The following is a 22819-nucleotide window of genomic DNA, read 5'->3' on the forward strand; positions in this document are numbered from 1 at the left end:
ATTATTTACCCGTTCGAACAACCCATTCTGTAATGGTTAATTTAGTGGTTTAAGCGTTAGCTTGTCACGCCAAAGGCGTGAGTTCGATTCCTAACTGTAAAACTCAGTTCTTGTGTCCCCCGCCGTGACATTGCTGGAATTGAACCGCATTTAGTTATCTGGGAAGTGATGTTTTTTGTCGCAGATGTTTATTTGTCGCAAGGCAAAAATAGGGAGTGACGATCGTTGCAGCGGTGAAACGGGTGAAACGGGGACCCAGGATCAGTGGGACTGGTGTTCGAATCCCAAATTTGCCTCGATTATCCTAGCTTGTCGGCGGATTATCCATGCTCATGGATTTCAACAAGGTGGTACACATCTAAACCCTGAGTTACCTTCGGCTTTCATGTCACATTTATTTATAAACTTACATTCTGTGCAACACTCAAATACAACAGCATGCTTGATGGTTCTCCCAAAACAAAGGGCGGTGGGGTAGCCTAGCGGTCAAAGCGTTGGCTCGTCACGCCGAAGACCCGGGTTCGAATCCCCACATGGGTACAATGTGTGAAGCCCATTTCTGGTGTCCCCCGCCGTGATGTTGCTGGAATATTGCTAAAAGCGGCGTAAGACCAAACTCAGTCAGTCAGTCAGTCAGTCTCCCAAAACACTCCTTAACAGATCTTCACGGGTCCCCACGGTGACTTTGGGTAAGAATGTTTTCTATGCGACCAGGTGTCAGGGGTCTGGTCACATGGTTGATTGCATATCATGGAGGACGATGAGATAGATCGGGTATCAATATCAATCACTGGATTGCCTGGCCCAGACCCAGTAACTCGGTCGCCATCATACAACTGTAATAGATCTGAGCGCGGCATTAAACAAATCAGGAAACGGATATGCCAGGGTATTCTTTGATCTTTATTCCAAACAGATTATCAACATGTTCAGATAAATATATCTTGTACAAATCAACAATGTAAAGCATGTACAATGAGACACACAGGTACATGCAATGCTTCATTCAGACATCTCAACACGTCTCAATAGTTAAAAGCAGTTTTTCCAATAGATTTCTGAAAGAGTCATTTACAAACGTTTGCACTAAAAATGATTCGCAATGATATGATATAAAATACATTGTATATTCACGACCAGCAGCAGTGGCAAGAACGATAGGGTACGTCATTGTATTGAGCTAATAAATTCCAAAATCATTCCTGTACATCCAGGCTGAACAAACTTCTGTGCATTCGTGACCAACTCGTGTTATTCCGGGACAAGCCGAATTGGAGCATTCGTCACCACTCTTGCCCCTTTCCGTACCCTCCAAGAAGTTATTCGGCTTGTCCCGGAATAACACGAGTTGGTCACGAATGACTCCATTCGTGACCACTCGTGACATTCCGGAATAACGGAAAGGGTCGAGTGGTGACGAATGCTACAGCTCGTGGTAAACACGTTGAATATACAGCAGTCTTACTTTCAGCTTGACGTGTACATATGTAAATATAATTATATAAGCAGTATATCTAAAATAGACGTACTTCGAAGAGTACGGAGATATGTCTCACAGGCCTAGGCTTCGTCAATACCCATAACTTGATGACATCGTCACCTGGAGCATTCGTGACCAACTCGTGTTATTCCGGGACAAGCCGAATAGCGAGGTTACGGAAAGGGGCGAGTGGTGACGAATGCACCTGGAGTTCGATGTGTCAAGGGCGATAACCTCGTAGACTTTGTTCATTGAGGATATTGCGCACAACAATAGAACTGCATGGTGAGATTGTCTTGCAAATATACATGTACATACAATATGCTGCAGGCAAATTTAAACATTAACAAAAGGAATAATATCGGAAATTTTAATGCTGAATGTAATCTGGATATTGTGAAAATGTATTTTAGCAGTGTGGAAAACGTTCGTCTTGTACTGGAACCGTTGAATTTCAAAGAATTACAAAGAATATATAACCTGTATCATATATACAATGAAATTCGGAATACTATATTCACGTACCAATCCATATTACACAGGTTCCATACCGGTATCAGATGTCTAAATTATGAGACATTAGAAACAACACATATTTGGGCCGACAATATAGATCTACTCTGATGAAGAAGATTGCTATACTTTCTACTGCCAAAGGACACGATCGGTCAACCTGAGACACAAGCTTCTCAGCGATGCAGTTCTTACTCGCACCTCAGCATCTATGGTTGCGAGACAAGAGTGCCACCTGCCGGCGCTGAGAAGGTGTTAATTTTGTACTGTCCCCTTCCTCTGTTGCGCACGCTGGAGACCAGTCAAGCGTTTGCGTGACATTTCCAATACATACGTCATGCAGGTATCCTTGACGTCACACGCATTAAATGTTCTCAAAGTCTTGTGATACACAACCACATGAAAAACAGACATAAAAATATAAACAATATTTAATTGTAAACATAACGGTCAACAAAAAGGACGGAATCACGTAATCTACCTTCAACAACAATCACCTAAAACAGTATGGGTACACGTATATGCCCTGACCAGGTCGTCGCTGTTTATGTGCAGGTTTCTGATTAACAGTCAGTTCCTGCTCTGCACACACTAATATTTTTCTTAAAATATTGTCCACTCACCATCTTAAAATATAACCACGCTGTTTCTAATAAAATAACAAGTTTTTATTTTTATAAACACACATATATATAAAGTAACTTTGCCTATAGCCACGTACTTAGTCTCCCAGTAAATACATAAGCAAATCCAACTAGATTCGCGGATGATTTGGTGTAAGTCAAAACATCTTCTAATTGTGATCTTCTTAAGTTAATATTTATGGCTCGATTTGGATTCTATTTTCATTTCTTAAGAAAATTGTATTTCTACTACTTTATGTCTACCAATAACAATAAATTAGGGTTTTTCGCCGCCTTTAGCTATATTCCAGGGCCTAGATTTTCGAAGCTCTCTTAGCGCTAAGATAGTCGTAAGTTAATGTTAATGTATGAAACTAACGACTATCTTAGCGCTAAGAGAGCTTCGAAAATCTAGGCCCTGGAACGAATATGCAATGTTCCGTGACGTAACAGTACGTAAGTTGGTTTAATGCTGCTTGGAATATCATGACCTATACGGTAACTGATGGAAAGCCTGCATATATTGAATAGGGGGACACAACAACACGACCCAGAAGAGACAGGTACAGTCTGTATATAGATGTTTCATTCACAACAAACTGGGTAACCGTCTATACTACTACATAACAGAAATAAACGGGACCAGTGACATTACCGCGGCGGGTCTACAATGTAGTGGGGGTATGCTGAAGATATGTACGAAGTTGACGCTATATACAGTTATATTTAAGACGAATAATTTCCGTGATAGATGATTGTGATCTTGATGCACAGGCACTTTAGAGAGATTTGGAGCAGAATGACGGACGCTGTCACTTCATGGACTAAAACAAGACCAACTTTACACGTGTTGGACACTGATAAATATACTTCTCCAACGGTATGGGATAGGGAATGTAACAGGGTCATGTTTGAGGGGATGTTTCGGAGGATGGCGTGCACGCCCGGTTATGCTGATATAAAATATAATTTGGTTAAACTTTGTCCGGAAGGCTCGTAACAACGTGTACAAAAATATTAAACACGATCGCATAGTTGCCTTCATCAACTATTACATTGACTTGATTGCGTATCACAACTACACATAACCATGCCAGAACATGCAGCCTCAGATCTTGCTTGAAGTTCACCATGTAGGCTTTATAACAAATACAACATGCATTTGGTTTATGCTTTTCTCAACGAATATATGGTCTATGGTAATTTTTCAGATTTAATATCGCCACAAATACAGGCCTGAATATCCAGTGCTGTGTCTTGATGACCAAAATACATGTTTTGGTTTTGGTTTATGTGATTTTCTCAACGAATATATGGTCTATGGTAATTTTCAGATTTAATATAGCCACAAATACACGCCTGAATATCCAGTGCTGTGTCTTGATGACCAAAATACATGTTTTTGGCATTATGATTTTCTCAACGAATATATGGTCTATGGTAATTTTTGATAATTAATATAGCCACAAAGACACGTCTGAATATCAAGGGCTGTGCGTTGGTGATCTCTCTGTACAAAGCTCATCATTTGGCCATGCCTGTTCTTCCTATTCCTTGTATTGCAGCTTGTTCTGTGCAGCGTTAGCCTCAGATCCCCCGTACGACTCTACTTCTTCAATCATACCTCTCGACTGCAACAGAATTGTATTATATAGATCAAGCGCAGGTCTTTTCTTATTACACATAAAGAAAACAATTCATAATAACGATCTACTGCTGTATTGGGGGCGGTGGGGTAGCCCAGTGGTTAAAGCGGTCGCTCGTCACGCCGAAGGCCCGGGTTCGATTCCCCACATGGGTACAATGTGTGAAGCCCATTTATGGAGTCCCCTTCCGTGATATTGCTGGAATATTGCTTAAAGTGGCGTAAAACCCAACTCACTCACTCACTCTTGCTGTATTGACCTTAACACAGAATCACTATGTACAGATTGCTATGTGGATTGGGTCCGATGAGTATTATGTTGTCAGTGGTACACTGAAGAATTGAGGATCTCTTATTTTCCAAGAGGCGCAGAGTGGCCTTGTGGTTCGCTTGTCACGCCGACGACAATGGGCACAATATGTGAAGCCCATATTTGGTGTCCCCGATCGTGATATTGCTGGAATATTGCTAAAACTAAAACTAAACTCACTCACTCACTCTAGTTTTTCAAATATTTCAGGTTTACTCAGGTTAACAAACACGCAACACTGTTATACATGGAAACAGACGCACGCGCACACACACAATCACACATTATTACATAAACACACATTATCACGCATACGCACAAACACAATCACAACACTTTCACACACAAACACAAACACGTACAAACGCAGATACTCACGAACTCAATCATAAAACACTTACATATAAACACAAACACACACACACACGTGTATACAGAGAGTCGCACGAACTCAGTCATACACAATCACAATCGTAGGTACACGAACACAATCGCAACACCATCACACATACACGCACTCACTCACAACACAATCACACAAACGGGCACTAACACGAGAATTCAGTCACATTATCGTACACAAAAACAAGCACGCACAAACGCAGTCAGACAGGCACTTAGACAAAGCATTGTCACACGCCATGACACACAAACAAGCACGCACAAACGCAGTCAGACAGGCACTTAGACAAAGCATTGTCACACGCCATGACACACAAGCACAAGTGCGCGCACACACGTACTCAATTAAATCACAAACGCAGATACACGAATTCAAACACACTACCATTACACACACACACACACATAAGTGTGACCACATACAGAATCTACAATCACGACACCCCACCCTAAGGGTCCGTATCCCCACTACACTCACCCAGACGTAGAAGGTAGCAGCTCCAGCACTGACGTCCCGGATGTGATCCTTGGAGATGGGGTCGAGCACCTTCCTGGCTGAGCGGGAGACAGACAAGGGGATGTCCTTCGGTTTGAAGTTGGAAACCTTCCTCATCATCGACTCCTTCCCCGTCTTCCCCATCAAGGCCTGGACGTTACGCCACACCTGCACGTGTAACATAGACATGTAGACATACGAAGGCATAGGTCGCACCTGCACTTGTACCATAGGCTGTTAGACAAATAATGGCATACGCCACACCTGCACGTGTAACATAGACATGTAGATATACGATGGTATAGGTCGCACCTGCACGTGTACATTAGGCTGTTACAAAAACGGTGGCATACGCCGCACCTGCACGTGTGGCTTAGGTTGTTAGACAAATGATGGCTTACGCCGCACCTGCATGTGTATCTTAGGTTGTTAGACAAATGATGGCCTACGACGCACCTGCACGTGTGTCTTAGGTTGTTAGACAAACTATGGAATACCCCCAATTGCCCGTCTTACATAGGTTTTTACACAAATAGTGACATAAGCCGCAAATGTAGGTGTTACATAGGCTGTTAGATAAATGATAACACATGCCGCTCCTGTCGTGTATATGTATGTCGTCATGTATACAAAGAATGGAATGCCCAACATCTGCTGTAATATTACAGGCAAATACACAACTGATGACACACTCCACATTCATGCCAAAACTGAATACATTTTATTCAAAGTGGCGTAAAACTCCTCTCACTAACACCCGGTCGGATTGCCCACCTTAAGGTCCTTCATGCTGTGACCGAGGAGTAGGAATGTCGCCATGAGAGTCTGATGAACGCCATCTGGGGGGATTGGAGTAGTTCCTAAGCTCGGACACTGTCGTCTGCTGCATGTTGAGCACCGCGTGACGCAGCTTCTCGATCTTCTGGAGATGCTCCTGCAGCCTGGACGCCATTGCGATCTGGAGGTCAAGCTGGTGGTCCGAGTTCGTCTCCTTGGCCCGTTTGATGGCGCGATCTAACGAGGGTAGATCGCGTTTCTGGGATGCGTCCATTAGTTCTGTAGAGGGAAATAAATGCAGGTGTAAATGAGTTTAGAGTGAGTATGAGTGAGTTTAATTTTACGCCGCAATCAGCAATATTCCAGCTATATGAGAGCGGTCTATAAATAATCGAGACTGGACCACACAATCCAGTGATCAACAGCATGAGCATCGATCTACACAATTGGGATAAGATGTCAACCAAGTATTACGACAAGATTCGGTTACTGAAGATCAATTCTGACCCGTATCTTCACGGGTGAGGTGTGAATGAAGCGTTGATTAAATGATTGTTTAATGCATCAATAATTTTTATATGATGACAAGGTTATAGAAACTAGTTTTAAAACTGTTTTTTATAAAAAAAAATGTTTCAACTACTGGGCGCATGAAGAATAAGTGTAATATGTTGAATAAAATTTCCAATAGAACGAGAGTAACATCTTCTCTGTCGAACCTATGTCACTATATGATGTATATAATATACACGTTGAAATGGGGCCAACATCCAGAAGGCAATAAATTACGAAATAACATGCAAACCCTTCACGTCTTAAGCCACATTTCATCATGGAAAGCATGCCACTTGACGTCCAGATCTGGACATCTTCAATAGTACCAGTTTGTCGCCGACGCCTGGCGTACTCACCTCCTTTGATCTTGAGGACCTCTAGAAGTCTCTTGGCCTTTGCCAGAAGCTCATCGCCTTTACCAGGGTTGCATTCCATATACGTCGCTATGGCTGCCTCCAGCTGTCTCTCGTCCTTTAGGTCTATGGCTCGTTGCAGCTGCTTCATGGCGTGTCGCTTCTTCTCCTCTGTGACAGCAAAAGTGGAATTATAGAATGGCATGAGGTGGCCATTAGGTGACATTAGGAGGGCATGAGGTGGCCATTAGGTGACATTAGGTTGGACATGAGGTGGCATAAGACGGAACATGGGGTGGCCGTGCACATGGTAGCATAACATTCATTAGCAATGAACAACAAATCACGTTACATGTATTCCCGAAGTTAATAAATATCGTTTAACGTATGACCCCTATTCGTAAGACGATAGACTAACGCTTAGTCTCTGAATACGTGTACATATTTGATAGTAACAAACAAACCCATTTACATCGAAAAGGAGCCCTACGGAGACCAGATATTCAGAGCCTGATGAAATCTAGACTTGCTTCATTTAGGGCTTTAGCATTGCAGGGACGGCTAGGCAGTAGGGAAAATAATGTGGTTCGGGGACTGTGAGACAGACTACATTGCAGGGACGGCTAGGCAGTAGGGAAAATAATGTGGTTCAGGGACTGTGAGACAGACTACTGTGTCTAGTAAGACGAATGTGTCTTGATGGACTAAAGTTTTGTCTCTGAACATCAATAAGTTACCTACAAAGACATTTAAATTGAAAAGGAGCCCGAGTAAGGTTGGAGATTGCCCGAAATCTAGACTAGCTCTTTTAGGGCTTTTGCGTTACAGCAAACGTAGGGTGGAACAGACAATGACGTAGTTCAGGGACTGCGAGACAGACTATGACGGTGACAATAACGTTATCTGAATACCATCACATTGTTGTGCATACTTATTGTCATCTATACGGTTAGTTTCTACAAACGGCATAGAGTCTGCAGCTATCTGTTAAGGGTTGACCGTCTACAAGGTGTGACTACGCTTACTCAGGTAGTATAGCTTTTATATCTACATACTACAAGTAACCTTCCCTCTGTGGAGATCATGCAGATAGTTAGCTTGACGGGGGCACAGACACACTAATCATTCTTATTATGCTCAACCCAAAAAAGTTAAGGAACACCCCAATATTCAATATCTAAGCATTATTTGGATCACAATATGAACTATTAAATACTTTAATGTTGATAATTGGGGTGGTCCTTGACTTATTTGTTGAGTGTATGTTGTGGATGGTGGTTTTCTTTCGTCCTGGCATATGTGAGTGACTCATTAGTCTAAAGACGCAAACTGGATTGCGTTTTTCGGTTGCGTTGTTTATTTAATTCTAGTGACTGACTGGTCTTCATTTACAGCAAAATCAACATCAAGGACCTGCAGAAAACAAAAGCTATTGGTCGGAGTGGTTTTCAGTCGGCTTCGGGCCTAAGGACGGACGTTAATTTGGAACGCTGCAGTCAACTACTAAAAACAAATGAATACTTATGCATAAAAACGATTCAAATTATATAGACGGGGGTACACGCTTCACTGCGTCACCATGGTAACATGCTAGACATTCAAGCAGCACAGGGGGAACACATTAATCTTGATACACAGAGGTGTTAATGACACTTGTTTGGGACCCTGTAAGTAGAGGGTCTGAACCAAAACTACAAAGTAGTGCTCTAAGGAGGTATTATCTAAAATGATAAAATGATGCTTGAAAGGGAAATTAAAAAAATAATGTTAAACTATTCTACCTAATAAAGATGTGAGTAAACTACTTCATCAATCTGTGAGGGGCGATCAGGTAGCCTAGTGGTTATAGCGTTCCCCCATCACGCCGAACACCCGGGTTCGATTCCCCACATGGGCACATGGGCTTGTAACGCTGAAAACTGCCATCAAGGTATCTACTGTCACTGACGGGGTCTTAGTACTATAAAAAAGGACAGTACTAATATCGTCAGTAACAGTAGATACCTTAATGGCAGTTTTTAGCATTACAAGACCCAGTACACATGGTTACAATGTATGAAGCCCATTTCTGGTGTCTTCTGGTGATGTTGCTGGAATATTGCTGAAAGCGGCGTAAAACTTAACTCACTCACTCATCAATCTGTGACAAATCAAAGTTATTCTATAGTCTGTGAATGTAAAGGCTGCAAGACCCGGTAAAGCGTTAACGTTACACTACAAATGTTAGGTGAGAAGGATTCTTCATCTATGTGAAATGACCTAAAGGGTAAGGTGTGAGGGGGGCCTCTGCTTTAAGGAAATTGTGACTACTCTCTACGTCGGTTTCATGCATGGACGTTAACATCCAGCCATGCGCTACCTTGATTCGGTTTGCGAGCTGTCCCCTTTTGAACACCTGGTCGTTTGCCACCTTGTATGAAAACCGCATTGAATCAAATATACTGAAATGAACTGAATATAACACTGACTTCTAAATGTTTCATGTCTTACCTTAAAAACTCTTACTATCATAACTGATAATAAATAGCATGTTTGGGGATTACACTTTCTCAGTTAAGTACGAATTCTGGCACTTGAGCCCAAACTGGGATTCGAACCCAAACTCTCAGAGTGATGCACCAAATCGCCAGCAAAGTCTAGAATCTATCCCAAAGTCTGACAACTTTGTGTAGACCTTTGACAAATGTAAATTGCCACGGCTCATATGGCCGAATGCTGTGAATACACAATGTCATTTGGTAGTGGTCAACTATAACAAATATGTGTACTTCACAAACAAAGTATAATCCCATATATAAAAACTCTTACATACGACCACTGTCTAAAATATTTGCGTATATATTAAACTATTAAATTTTTAAACATAAACACTGTGAGGCTGAATGTCATGCATTCCTTATTATTCAAAGTCTTAGACGAAACTAATTCTCGCTCCAGGGCCTAGATTTTCGAAGCACTCTTAGCGCTTAGATAGTCGTAAGTTAATGTTAATGTATAGCACTTACGACTATCTTAGTGCTATCTTCGAAAATCTAGTCCCTGAGTGATAAAACTGTCTCACTCTGCAGTGTTCTATGCACACAATAGTTGCTATTTTATGTTTCAAATGATTCGTTAATGGTCACACAGATATGACACCTACCTTCTGTTCTCTTCTGCTTGTCCTCCTCGTTGTCCTCTGGCGAGAGAGACGGACCTCGACCATTGGAGGTGTTCCCTCCTTCTTCATTCATCGTCTCCATGATCATCTTTAGGTTGGTGTTATACAGGTCACCAGGGCGCTTCCGGTTCACCTGGTACCGGGCCACGTTCTTGACCACGCCGTTCTCGTCGATGTCGTAAAGGTTGAGCAAGTACTCGCCGTATTCCTTCAGCTCGACCTTCACGAGGTTCATGTCGTCCTGGGAAATGAACTCAATCTGGTCACTGCTCGGAGGGTCATTAGCGTTACGCCTGTGCACCGCGGCAACAGCCCTCTTACAACCAGGCGGGACTGGGATCACAACAACGTCTTCAGACGTCTCCACAGTCTCCGTAGGGATGACGAGGTCGGCGCCGTCAATCTCGTCATCAATCTTTTCGTCAGTGTAGCCAGGTTTCCCTGTCGATTCCACCAAGTAGCTGTGGACGTTGTATATCCTGTTGGGGTTGCCCTTCTGTCTGGCAAACACGTTTAGAGAGTACTCCCCAGCCTTGGGCATGTCCACGTCAAACGTCCATTCCCCGTTCTCATTCCGTGTAGCCACCGCTGTCTTCTTCAGAGCCTTTGGATCGTTAGAATGAATTTCACATATCATCTCCACATCATTCCTTGCATTGAACTTAAGTGACACCTTCCCATCCTTAGCGTCAATATGAGCACCAGGATGGGATACGGCTTTTACGCCAAGTTCATCAGAAATAGGTGACTTTCCTAGAAATCCTTCCGCAAAGTTGGGGAATGGTTGACCACCTCCTTCAACCCCTGTACATTTGATAAGGTAGTTACAGACATTGGGGGCCTCTCCTGGTTTGCCTTCCCCCTGGGCATACAGCTTGAGTGCGTACTCTCCCTTCTGGGGCAGTCTCAGACTGACAACCGCCTCACCATCCTCTTGGTGAGTCAGTGCGTACTTGCTGAGGGTGGCGTCATCGATGGCTGCGTGCTTCAGGTTCTGAGACAACTGGATCTTAATTTTCTGGTCTGTCTTAAACCTCACAGTCACCTTTCCGTCCTTGGTCTCTATCAGAGCCCTGTCGTGGGTCGTAGGGTGGAGCCCTGCTTTCTTTGTGATCCCCACCGGCCCCCATCCTAACGGCGGGCAGTCAGGGAGGGGGAGACAGTTCTTCTTTTCTGTGGGGCACTGTATCAAGTACGTACACACAAGGTCAAATATGTCACTTTCCCGGACGTCCAAACCGTACACGTCCATTTTAAACCTCCCCTTCACAGGAAACCTTAAAGAAAAGTCAACCAAGTCTTTACCGTGTTCAAAGAACACGAACCTGTCTAGGAAAGCGTCTATTTTGCTCTCGGATTCCATATGAGTACGAGACTTGTACAACATGTATTTAAACCGGTAATGTTCACTCAACTCTTGAGGGAGTTGGAAAGGGATATTGATTTCACCGTCTTTCGTAGAGACTGTACACTTCATCTGGCTGGTCGGGAAGGTCTTCATGTCCAGGATATGGAACCGCTCTCGGACATAGAAGTGCTCCTCAAACTCCTTCACAGACACCGGCTTGGCCAACAGCTGCCATTGCTTCTCGTCTGGATAGTGCGTCCAGATGATTTTGTCCGGGTCTGGCAGGAAGTAAAACTCGTTGATCCGATGTTCCGTTATCCCTTCTGCTGCCAATGCTTCCTCCTCCTCGTCATCGACTTTGCCGTCGGAATCTACCAGCGTCCATTCCCCCGACTTCCGGCCGACTACGCATGCCGAAGCCCAGAAGGCGTCCACGAATCGCCATGAGTCGTCAATGTAGACAGCGTTCCACTGGGCTCCCATACTTTTCCGGTCCACCTTTTTACCGATTTCATAGGCGGCGCTCTTGTTCATACCGCTGATGATCATGCAGGGGATGTTGGCCATTCTTGGTGAAAAGACAACATCAAGGATTAGTTACATAATAACTGGTTTCACATTTGTAAAGGTCTCTTTATCAAAGTAACCGCAACACACCAATTAGTCTACAAACACCTTTAGCGTCTGTTAATTAGGAGATTCACCTATTCTTTATTTAGGTTTTGAGATGGTTAAAACCAAAGCTAAAATATCTTTTTAACTTACTCATTGTCGTGCACCAATGGCAACGATCGCAATGGCCCCCCGACAAAAAACAATCACCAGTGTTTTAGCATCTAAGCGCATCTACCATCCTGTATTATACACGTGTATGTAAAGACGCGTAAAGTACACAAGTTTAGAAGCGCATGACAGGTCATGTACAATATCACCCGTGAAAGTCCGGGTTAGAACTGGTTTTCTCCCGTTGCTTCTATAATTATCGTAAGAGGCGACTAACAGGATCGGGTGGTCAGGCTCGCTGACACGGTTGACAAATGTCATCGTATCCTAATTGCGCAGACCGGCGTTAAACAGCAAGGGGGCGGTGGGGTAGTCTAGTGGTTAAAGCGTTGGCTCGTCACGCCGAAGACCCGGGTTCGAATCCCCACATTGGTACAATGAGGGAAGCCCATTTCTGGTGTCCCCCGCCGTGATATTGCTGGAATATTGCTAAAAGCGGCGTAAAACCAAACTCAGTCAGTCAGTCAGTTAAACAGCAAACATACAAAAAACTTTCAAGATACCCCATGGGGCAGCTACCACTGTTTTACACATGGCGGAGTGTGCTGGTAATGGTGGGTTCAGGTCATGGATGTTTGGTTATGACTGGTAAACCAGTGGTTAACTGCATGAGCAACGGTTCGCACCCTGAGTGCACGGTGATACACAGCAAGGAAACAAAGGTGACCATTGTATCAATAACTGTAAAAACAAAGACTACACTTACTGACACAATCCAGAAAATAGATGGGCGTGGTTTCCCTGGTTCTTCTGGATCTTGGAGAAGTATTCCATCGGTGACTGTTTCGGGGGGTCTTCCTCCATCTTTAGGTTGTAGACATCTATTGATGTCAACCAGAGGAAGATGGATCGGACCTTGGATATTTCCGTCCAGTCCGGGCCAGTGAGATACTGGACCAGTTCACGGAACGTGCCGCTCAGCAACTTCAGGGGTGCCTGGAAACAACAAGAAGTGCGCGAGTGAGTATGGTTTTACGCCGCTTTTAGCAATATTCCAATATTTCACACATTGTATTCATAAGGGCATCGAACCAATGTCTTCGGTGTGACGAGGGAACGCTTTAACCTCTACCGCCGGGCTACCCAACCGCAACGAAAATAACAAGAAAGTAAATGTTTTAATATGGTTTAATGAGCGAAATTCAAGCAAAGGCAGGGAACACCTGAAATCGTCTTCACACATGTTACTTCTGGGAGAGTCGAACCGGGAAGTGTAGTGTGACGAGCGAACGCTTTACCCGCTTGGCTACATCACGAGACACAATAGACTAGTACTGACACTGACAGTGCAGGTGCTCTCATCGAACGCGATCGAGGCTGAGTATACGGTGTAATAATGCAAACTTAATTAGTGATCCAGGTATAATATTTGAATCGATCATTTCAAGCATCAAGTTGACCAAACCGCAAATAAGGACAAGGTCGATGTTTCATACTATAAGGCAACCGTAACGTCATACTATAACACACACTTGAAAACGTCGCAGTGCTAAAGGGTATTACTGGCAGCTGATAGACAATTAACCTTGCGGTTATATCCAATGAATACAAATTAAAAAAGATCCATAGTCACAAGAAATCTCCATCGTGCGATTCCAACTATAAGCATCACAATAGTGATGATACAAAGTGTTTGCGACAACGACAGCCCTATTATCGGCACCAGTCAAAAACACATGCAAAGGCAAATCATTTCTTCGCCTGAACCTACACGCGAACATATGGTACATATATAGAGCGTCATACTAGTGTATTTGGATATGGGGCGGTGGGGTAGCCTAGTGGTTAAAGCGTTGGCTCGTCACGCCGAAGCCCCGGGTTCGAATCCCCACATGGGTACAATGTGTGAAGCCCATTTCTGGTGTCTCCCGCCGTGATGTTGCTGAAATATTGCTAAAAGCGGCGTAAAACCAAACTCAGTCAGTCAGTCAGTATTTGGATGTTTTGTATTGAACGAGAAGATACCATGGGAGCGGAGAATGTCCCAATGAGAGATGTCCCATGACATCTTTGAGTTCTAGGGGCAGTGGGGTAGCCTAATGGGTAAAGTGTTGGCTCGTCACGCCGAAGACCCGGGTTCGAATCCCCACATGGGTACAATGTTTATGTTGTTGTTTATTTCCATAATGCATGTGTGGCCATAGGCCCAAATACATGACACAGTAATAATAATATGGGTGATATTATAAACAATCATTTTCGCTTCTTAAAAGCAACATGAATGAATGCCATTAATTTTGTAAGCACAGAGTGTGAAGTTGTTGACATAAGTTTTGAGAACATGTGTACTGATGGGTTCCTGATCACATAACTTGGTAGAATAGCTTTTCTGATGGTGTCAAGGGAAGGGCATATCAAAGTAAACTGATACAGATCTTCGATTTCATAGTGTGGACAGATACGTTGCTCACGGGGCCTCTGTAGTTGGATAGTGCCGTCAGATGCATAAAGTACTGGATCAGACTCTTCATCTCCCGTCTCATCGACTACCACGCAAGGCATATGGCATGTTGTATAATCTGGACAATGTAGGTCGACATACATGGTGTTCCGACGTTAGAACCCTACTACAAAATGTTGGAATGGGACATGCTTGGGCTTCACAAGATGTTGGTATTACGGAATATTTTGTTCAGGACTTTAAACAGCGTTTATCAGTTCCCAACAGTGGCATGACCTTTTAACCAGCAGTTCAAGATATGATACATACTTAACATACAAAACTCTTGATGCTGAAGAATACTTATTAGACTCTTCACTACAAACTTTTGCGCTCCAGTTGGACAGAGTTGGACATACAAGTCTACAGACTGACAGAGTCCTGAACAAAATATTCCGTAATACCAACATCCAAATGTGAAGCATTTTCCCACTCAAGTTGATGTTTCGAAGTACGTCCATCAGTTTTGTTCTATTGATAGAATCAAAATGCTTTCCTAAAGTCAATTAGAGCAACATATAAGCGACCTTTTCTTTTACTGAAATATTTCTGTACGTAGGCAGTTAGTGTGAAGATGTTGTCCGTAGTAGTGTAGCCCTGACGAAATCCTGCTTGTTCTTCACATATCTCGTGATTAATTTCAGTCCACGTCGATAGGCGCTTGTTAAGGATAGATGTGAAAACCTTTCCAAACACACTGTTTAAGGTAATTCCCCGGTAGTTATTCGGGTCTTTGAGGCACCCGCTTTTATGTATAGGAACAATAATGCCACTTTCCCAGCCGTTGGGAAACACCTATATCAAGGATTTTGTTGAAGAGTTTTTCTAAGTAAGGCAATATATACTTGAGTGATGATTTTAGTAATTCTGGTATTATATAATCCGGACCAGATGACTTTCCACTCTTTAATTTATTCACAGCTTCCGTGATTTCTTTAGCTGTAATGGGGACATCAACAGTATCAATATGGTTAAGCCCATTAATGTGTGAAGCCCATTTCTGGTGTCCCCCGCCGTGATGTTGCTGGAATATTGCTAAAATCGGCGTAAAACCAAACTCAGTCAGTCAGTCTTTGAGTCCTATATTCTATTATATACCCTCTTATCTTGCATTAATCTGTTACTCAATAAAACAAACCATAGCGTATAGCAATGTAGAACCGGCAGGGGTTCAATACTGAATCTGGGGTGCAATACGGGATTTGATGACGTCATCCGTATTGCACCCCTGTATCACTATCCTAAGTTTACATGGGTATGTAATAAAAAGATTGAACGGAACCTAATTTACACTGAGGCCACTAACAGCGATATTGTAGTTACTCTTCAAGTATTGATCGAGTGTGTACACATACAAAACAATATGATAGTATCATCTTTTCCAGTAGCCGGGTCAAATATAATTACAAATTCTACAAAATTGTGCAAAACTTGAAAATATCTTTCCATTATTGAACTTTCCAAGGTACAGTAGGATGTCTGGATTAAAGTGGTAAACAAAATGTACAAAAGAGCCATTTTCTCAAAAGGTGTGACATGGGCATATTAAAACCAGACAATTGGCATCATAAGCATCGAGTTACGTAACTGTGAGTGAGTGAGTATGGTTTTACGCCGCTTTCAGTCATATTCCAGCAATGTTACGGCTGGGGACACCAGAAATTGTACACATTGTACACATGTTGGGAATCGAACCCGGGTCTTCGGCGTGACGAGCGAACGCTTTAACCACTAGCCTACCCTACTGTCCCCGTAGGTTACTGGAATGTACTACGACAGGCATGAACCAAGTCAGCGATACTGACCACAATCCCGTACAAGGAAACCAGGCTGAATAATTATGGATGTGTAAGAAGCAGAGCACACGTATCTTACTTTGTTGACATGATCTAAGACAAATTTGTAGTCTTTCTCGTTGAAGATCTCGGCCTTTGGCCTTGTTGGTGGGCGTGGCGGGGGGTGGGGTCTGGCTTCGAGACATCGTGCTGTTGGTCCGACCATTCATACTCGGCTGTGAAAACAATAGAGAACAATACATCATACCACTGGAGTTTTAACTTCTTTAAGTTTCCTGACCAACTGCAATGTTGCCTGTCCATAATTGTTGAGAAACAAAGCAATAGTATCAAAAGGGTAACTTTACAACAATACCGTTTAATGTTAGTTCTCAGAAAATACAATGAACTGGTGGTGTGTCAACTTCGTAACTTTAATTCAATGAATTTATCAATTCCTTGATTTTTCCATATCTGAAAGCTCAGGAATTAACCGCTTTCAGGCTTTGTCCGTTAACAAATCAATTTTCACACGCTTCAATGCCGTCATTCTTACCGACATTTATTATCGGGGACTCTTCATTCAAGCGTCCCGGATTTTATAGACATTCGTTTTCCTACAGACGCGGGGGGGGAATGTCTCCCGTACACAAGTTGATCGAAGCGAGACTCATTTATTTACATGAAAGCTCAGGAATTAACCGCTTTCAGATCCATCGACTACCTGTCACCATATAACCATTCCCTTCCCTACAAACTAGTGTTGTACATATACCTGCACTGAACAAAAAAACCTTATCTATCGAACGAGAAAAAACCCCTTTTCCCTGCTTGAATGACTGGTTTAGTAGTGAGTGAGTGAGCGAGTTTAGTTTGACGCCGCACTCGGCAATATTCCAGCTATATGGCGGCGGTCTGTAAATAATCGGGTCTGGACCTGAAAATCCAGTGATCAACAGCATGAGCATCGATCTGCGCAATTGGGAACCGATGACATGTGTCAACCAAGTCAGCGAGCCTGACCACCCGATCCCGTTAGTCGCCTCTTACGACAAGCATAGTCGCCTTTTGTGGCAAGCGTGGGTTGCTGAAGACCTATTCTACCCCGGATCTTCACGGGCCGGTTTAGTAGTGGCATACCTGTATCAATTTCACCGACAACATTCAGATCTATAGAATTCTTTATGGAAGAACTTCTTTGAAAATAATATGATAACAATTGATATGATCAACGAATATTAGTTGTTTTTTTTACGGAGTCGATAAACGGAACTGTTTCTTTGGTTCGCTGTGATCGATAATATCGATTGATTAATGAGCACGGTCGTAAATGCGTCAACACAAGAACAAGAAGGCCCAACAAGAATTAGTTTGTAGCACGGTTATGTGGGCTTTGTCCGTTAACAAATCAATTTTCACACGCTTCAATGCCGTCATTCTTACCAACATTTATTATCGGGGACTCTTCATTCAAGCGTCCCGGATTTTATAGACATTCGTTTTCCTACAGACGCGGGGGGAATGGTTCCCGTACACAAGTTGATTGAAGCGAGACTCATTTATTTATATTAGTTCGTTGGATATGCACGGAGAACTTAATGGTATTTTAATGTTGTAAGGACTAATGCGATTCGGGGTTGAAACAGTGCACGGCTGTAAACAGTTCAGCCGAATTTTCAGACAATTCTTAATCATTGTTTAGTCGGACGATTTTTTGTCAAAGTACGGTAATATAACTAAACAATCGATATGTGTCTTATTTCTACACACCGTAGAGTAGAAGTCAATTTACAGACAAATATTTATCTGTTGTGTTGACGCCTTCGGTGAGTTCATTCTGAAATCAACCTAAGATAAAGATATCTGATATGGGCAATCGTTTAATTTAACGTGAAGTCATATGATGAAGAGTTTACCATGTCTGAAATCCAATGGTGTCATTTGGTTGTGAGTTGTTGTTTTTTATACGCCGCTTTTAGCAATATTCCAGCAATATCACGGCGGGAAACACCAGAAATGGGCTTCACATATTGTACCCATGTGGGGAATCGAAATCGGATCTTCGGCGTGACGAGCCAACGCTTTAACCATTAGGCTACCCCACCACCCATACATTGAGGTGATAAGGACCAATCTCCTCGGTTAGTATACATTATCTGGGAGGTGTATCCATGTAAAAGCGGCGTAAAAACTCCTTAACAAATGCTTTAACTATTCAGGAGAATAACATAATATGTTTATTTTTCCTAGAATATTCAAATTTGAGGCTCGAGAATGTAATTTGGGAACCATTATCATTATCGTTATTTTTAAACCTTTTAAATTAATAAATAGATATTTATTTCAAAACGTATTGATACGCAGTGAAACACATTTTCAACCAATCAGCTAACACCACCCTCCCAATTACTTTTAGAGTATTCATTTATGATTCTGTCAAACAATATGTCATCAATATTTAAACTGATCGATGAGTATCAATCAGTCGGTTCAGACATAAACCTATCGGACGTGAGATGCATGTTCAAACACGGGCCCGTGTCAAAATTATCACGTTATTAAAATCGATACTTAATTAGGCTATTACAATTACTGCTTTGTTCCATAGCCTTTAATAATTTGTAATCATTCATTATTCATGTCGCAAAAAATAAAGGTTTTCGCGATATCCCATAAGCTAAACAAATTTCCATTATCCTGTTTAATTACTAAAGTAAACACTCGCCCACAAGCCTATAGCAGTTTTGACGAACGATCACGTATTTGAACAACAAAACATTTATTCAGAATCAGACCAAATACAAGTCAAACGTTATATCGCACATACCGTGTTATACGTAATGACTTTACACTTGCATTAAACACGGTATAGATGTTTATCATGGAAAACATGATCTATATCTGCGTAATACCTTATCCGTTAAGTAAACCTAGGTGTATTAAACATGTCCAATGTATAAACCTGTGGATCAAGCGGTGTATATTACAAATCTCTCCACATCAAAGACATATTCATATATCCGTAACTGCGGTTCAAGACCCGGCTTGTAAACTTCGGTAAACATTTGCGCTTCTGATACGACATAAAATCAATAACGCGATGAATTACACAATCATTTCTTTTCAAGAAATTTGTAATTGGATTTTTTACAATCCAAATTTAAAACTTAGAGAAACACAACTTACCAATGTTCAGGTGTACACTTAAATGGGAATGTAGAATGTGCTCTATTATTTAAGTTAAGAGGCCGTCGTTTTAATAATTTACAGCTAATCCATTACACCCATCCGGATGTTCTTAAACAAGGGGATATATTCATGGAAACAGATTGGTATCCAAGGACCAATAATAAACAATGAGGTGGTTGTAGTAACTATTGTTGTGAACAGCTGTCGGCGCTTTGAGGGCGTTGTCAGCGCTGTAACAAGAGACGGCGGGGAAGCCTGCGTTTATGGGTTCAGGAATGTGTCAGGTAAAGAACTGTTTAAGACAGGACCACTTCCAAATGATCTTGCGTGAGTGAGTGATTTTGTTTTTACGCCGCTTTTAGCAATATTCCAGCAATATCACGGCGGCTGACACCATAAATTGGCTTCACACATTGTACCCATGTGGGGAATCGAACCCGGGTCTTCGGCGTGACGAGCGAGCGCTTTAATCACTAGACTACCCCACCGCCCCATATGATCTTGAAGTCCAGGCAGTAATGGTGTATGACGAGTTCCCTTTAGCACTGTTTTAGGTTTTGGATGGAGGGTGTTTATGATTAATGTTTAATATCAATTAATAACAAATAGCATAAACCTACCTCCACCAATTGTTTCATTGACTGACTCAGTTTATCCCTTGCGTGTGTTGATTTGTGACAAGAAACACCCTTTCACAACAAAATCTCCGCTTGCCCATAACTCGTCTTGACTGCAGGATACGCTCGGCTTATATATAGATGGAGATATTAATTAAGCCATGTCCGGACTGATTGAATGATAACCTCTATTGATAAATATATGACTGCAGCATGCATTCCCCTTATTACAGGAATTAACCGCTTTATGTCAATCTTACCACGTTTCTGAGCTATGCCAACCGTTACACATCTCCCTTTCAGCTCCGACTTTAGACAGTTTTATATTAAAAGAGGGTTCCTTAGAATTCTATTCATTTAACGTTATACCTGTGTATGACTTCTTTATACGGGGACTATAGGTTAGTCTGGGCTGTTGCTTACATCCCAGACTAATGTATTTCATCAGAATTATAAGCTTAAGTTTCACTATGTATTTCTCTCTCTTTGGGGACATAATTACTTAGAGGTACTGGTTACAAGGAACTGTTAAAGGGACATTCGCATAGTAAAACAGACATGGCAAGCCTCTTATCATGATGTCAACGACTACTGACGCTAAGACTGATTCAACAATGTCAAATGTAGATCTATGGTGGGCCAAGTCAAGAAGATGGTATTATATATCTTTCTGTTTTTGAGTTTCTTGCTATTTTCATACGATTTTGAAATAAGGTTTAGTGTCACGGGAATATTGGTAGTGCTGACCTTGACCCCCGTTGATGACGTTGACGGTCTGGACGAGGTGGAGGCGTTTTGTGACGCGACCGTAGCCGGCCGATTTGTCTCCTTGGACGCGCCGCTTCCCATTGTGCAAGCTAACAGATGGTGACGTCACTCAGGCTGTGCGTTACGTGGTGGGTAGGGGCATGCTCGGTTATCTGCAACACAGAGTCAAACCTAGTCAGACTATGTTATTCTGGTGAGTAAAAGTAAACTGTGACTGGTTTGCAGAGTGAGTGAGTGAGTGAGAACATGTGTGATAGTGCTGATGCTTCGCACCCGTGAGTGAGTTTAGTGTTACGCCGCACTCAGCAATATTCAAGCGGCGGTCTGTAAATTATCGAGCCTGTACCAGACAATCCAGTGATCAACATCATGAGCATCGACCTACGCAATTAGGAACCGATGACATGTATCAACCAAGACAGCGAGCCTGACCACCCGATCCCGTTAGTCGCCTCTTACGACAAGCATGGGTAACTGAAGATCACTTCTAACCCGGATCTTCACGGGTCGCTTCGCTCCGAGGGGGTACGGAATGATCACCAGCAACCTATGCTGCTCATAAGAGGCGAACCAACTGATCGGGTGGGCAGGCAGGCTCGATGACATTCTGATGACGTGGGTCGTTCTTCACGCTATATATCACCGGATTGTCTGGTCCATGATTTACAGGCCGCGTCATATCTAGAATATGTTTATTACCAAACGGAATTAAACAGTTAAACAAACAACAAATACTTCATTAACACGTGCGTGCATTTTCACGAATCGTGATTTACAGTGTTAAAGTGGAAGTGGGATCATGCAAACTGTGATGAAATTAATTAAGATACTGAGCAGTCCCTCGCATGCTAACGTGTCAGATTAGCGTGGGAGTGAAGCAACGAGTGAATGTTTTCAAAAGAGCACCGTAACGCAAATGGCAAGCAAATACTTGTAAACAGGGTGAAACTGAAAAATTCGAACCCATGAAAATTAGTTCTAGCACGACTGAAATGCCTGGACCAACCTTTAGTTGGTCTTGGCACGACACAGTGACGACGGCAATATTTACAGCGATTCGGGATGTGTTTGAGGCGCTCCCACGGAGTTGACAGGACCAAATGCCGCGTCTGATATTTTTTTAAAACAACGGCCATATTAACACACAAAGTGTTCTAGAAAATTGTCAAATGCAGCATATGTCATAATTGGGATTACACTTTCTAAGATATGTCATATCCCAAATATACCATATAATATATGTTTCTGTAGTACTGAGGGCGCTGCTGTAGCCCAGTGGTTAAAGCGTTCGCTCGTCACGCAGAAGGCCCGGGTTGGTTCGATTCCCCACATGGGTACAATATGTGAAGCCCATTTCTGGTGTCCCCCGCCGTGCAATTGCTGAAATATTGCTAAAAGCGGCGTCAAACCATACTCACTCACTCACTGTAGTACTGAGGTTTCACGCACCTGTTCGGTTGATGAAACACTCTACACCGACTCGGTAAACGTCTCAGCCACGGCACTGGACTGGACGGGTACCTCCCACCGAATTCAGTAATCGTGTATAACTCTGGGGGGTAGACTGTTCGCTTGTCCCCTCAGT

General features: G+C 42.7%; 1 protein-coding gene across 1 annotated transcript in view; it reads right to left on the reverse strand.

Moving 5' to 3' along the window:
• Positions 1–890: 890 nt before the first annotated feature.
• The window catches only part of LOC124284661, a 38867-nt gene continuing 16938 nt past the window's right edge, over positions 891–22819 (reverse strand). The window contains 10 exon segments of the mRNA XM_046720766.1: positions 891–4247; positions 5452–5637; positions 6244–6315; positions 6317–6525; positions 7158–7325; positions 9514–9564; positions 10297–12230; positions 13152–13381; positions 16761–16896; positions 21214–21386. Of these exon segments, the coding sequence (XP_046576722.1) occupies positions 4164–4247; positions 5452–5637; positions 6244–6315; positions 6317–6525; positions 7158–7325; positions 9514–9564; positions 10297–12230; positions 13152–13381; positions 16761–16886 (3060 nt within the window). The 5' untranslated portion in view covers positions 16887–16896; positions 21214–21386 and the 3' untranslated portion in view covers positions 891–4163.

Source organism: Haliotis rubra, unplaced genomic scaffold, assembly GCF_003918875.1.
Source record: "Haliotis rubra isolate DU_JTF1 unplaced genomic scaffold, ASM391887v1 Scf340, whole genome shotgun sequence".
NCBI classification, from domain to species: domain Eukaryota; kingdom Metazoa; phylum Mollusca; class Gastropoda; order Lepetellida; family Haliotidae; genus Haliotis; species Haliotis rubra.